The 1,959-nt window shown below is 42.0% G+C and overlaps 1 protein-coding gene across 1 annotated transcript; it reads left to right on the forward strand.

Moving 5' to 3' along the window:
* Positions 1-278: 278 nt before the first annotated feature.
* On the forward strand, positions 279-1,380 carry LOC134214952 (uncharacterized). Its single transcript, XM_062694230.1, has 3 exons — positions 279-714; positions 790-1,085; positions 1,167-1,380. Exons 1-2 carry the CDS (start codon positions 441-443, stop codon positions 855-857), a joined length of 342 nt encoding a protein of 113 aa, XP_062550214.1. The 5' UTR covers positions 279-440; the 3' UTR covers positions 858-1,085; positions 1,167-1,380.
* The last annotated feature ends 579 nt before the right edge of the window (positions 1,381-1,959 follow it).

Here is a 1,959-nt window from a genome sequence, read left to right on the forward strand (position 1 = left end):
CATCCACAGCATAAGCTGGTCCGTCCGTCCGTTCGTTCGTCCTGTGCAAGTTCTGGCCTGTCCCCTCGTGTATTCAATTCGAGCCTATTGCACGCAATCACCCCGTTGGCGCTGGTTGGCGCGGTTCCGACGGAGGGAAGAGGGAAGAGAACTCAACAACTACATCCACACACATCAACAACCGTAGGCAGCAGCAGCAGTGTGGATAGGCGTCGTCGTTTTCCCTCGCTTTTTACACCGTCGAATCGATCCCTTCTTGATAGGCTTGGCTAGAACGGCAAACGCAGGAGTTCAGTTTCGTATCAGAGTTCGAGGCATTCAGACGTGTTTTTCAGTCGTTCTCGACCCGATCCAGTCCAGTCGTTACTTACGTAGAGTTGTGTTTACAAGTGAAGTGATCTCGTGTCAAGTGTTTTTAAAACAAATCAACAGTTGAAAAAATGGCAATCGCTTTCTATATCCCGGCTATCGATGATGAAATCGAAAAGCAACATCAGCTGCAAGTGATGCAGCAACAGCAGCTTCTGATGCAGTATGAGCAACAACATCAAAATAGTCAGCTCGGTTCGCCACCGCCGACTCCAACGAGCCCGACGGGCTCCATTCCGCCAACTCCACCGCTGACTCCGACGATGACTCAAGTCAGCATCCATCATAACCGCTACCACCTGGTGCAAGCCTTCCATGAGATGCTGTTCCGTCATGCTCAAGAAAGTAAGTTGTACCACAGAAATTTGATTACAAATCGTTCGAAATACTAATTGCATTTCATCTCTTTCCTATCCACAGATAACCCAACCCGCTCGCGCTGTCTGCTGTGCAACAAGCTGTACTACCTGCTCCGAAAAGTGTATTAAGTGTTCCGCCACGTTCCCGCCAAATCTTCAAAGTTCAGTTCCAAAAGTTTACAGCCAAGTGACTTTCCGTACTAAACGTTGATCCGGTTGCTCCAGCCAAATGAAGTGAAATTCATTTGTCCGATCGTGCCGAAGCTGGATGCGCCCCCCAGTGGATGTTCTATCCAGGCAACGCCCCAAATAATGTCCGCCTGAGCGGATGCGGCCATCGAATCCAGAAAACTGATGGTGAGTTGAAAAGCGGAAAATTTATCCCATTTGAGTGTGATTGTAATTGGTGGTTTTTCTTTCTCGTTTGTGTCGTTACAGATTCTGAAGTGCCCGGCGGAATCATCGAAATGCTTCGAGTGCATTAATCTCGGAGCGGTGCAGTTCAATGCAATGCGTGGTCTTGGGCTTCTTGAGAAAGAAGGACCTGGAATAAACTGAAGCATATATGTGATATAGTTAATAGTGATTAGTGATCTCATTAAGCATACGAAAAAAATGTTAGCAAATAAATAAGTCACAAGTGAAAAAGAAAGCAAGTTTTCAGTTTTTTGAAAGAAATCATCCCCGTTCAAAAATGTGTTAGCGAGATCTAGTTATTGGGTTCAGGTTACGGCTAAATAGTGCAATTTTCGATCCTGTAATATCAAAATTCAAATTGATTTTGACTGCTATGTGTTCGGTCATCGTATAGTCATGATGTATACACATATTTATCAATGTTTTCTATAGGATTTTTTCAAATCTAAAATTCCAATTAAATATAAGTTTAAATGATTCCATTTGGATCGAAATCCGTCTTCCAAGAACATAGTTATTGGAGCCGTATTTAGTTTCCTATTTTTGTTCATTTAATTTCAAATAAACTTTAACGTGTATTGTCAGATGAAAGGTGTTTGGTTTTATACGGTAAGTGCTGTTCGATACTTAATGATATTATCCTGCGAACTGTCTTTTTGAACTAGGTATTAAAGTTTTTCAACGACGGTTTTTATTTGTATTTGATGTGTTCTGTTTTTTCGAAATTCATTTCCTTTTTTTTACAAACAAGCAGAAAATATCAGAGTTCTTTATCGTCAATTGAATCGTATATTTGAAAAACTACACACCATTT

This window comes from Armigeres subalbatus, chromosome 1 (assembly GCF_024139115.2).
Source record: "Armigeres subalbatus isolate Guangzhou_Male chromosome 1, GZ_Asu_2, whole genome shotgun sequence".
In the NCBI taxonomy this organism is placed as follows: domain Eukaryota; kingdom Metazoa; phylum Arthropoda; class Insecta; order Diptera; family Culicidae; genus Armigeres; species Armigeres subalbatus.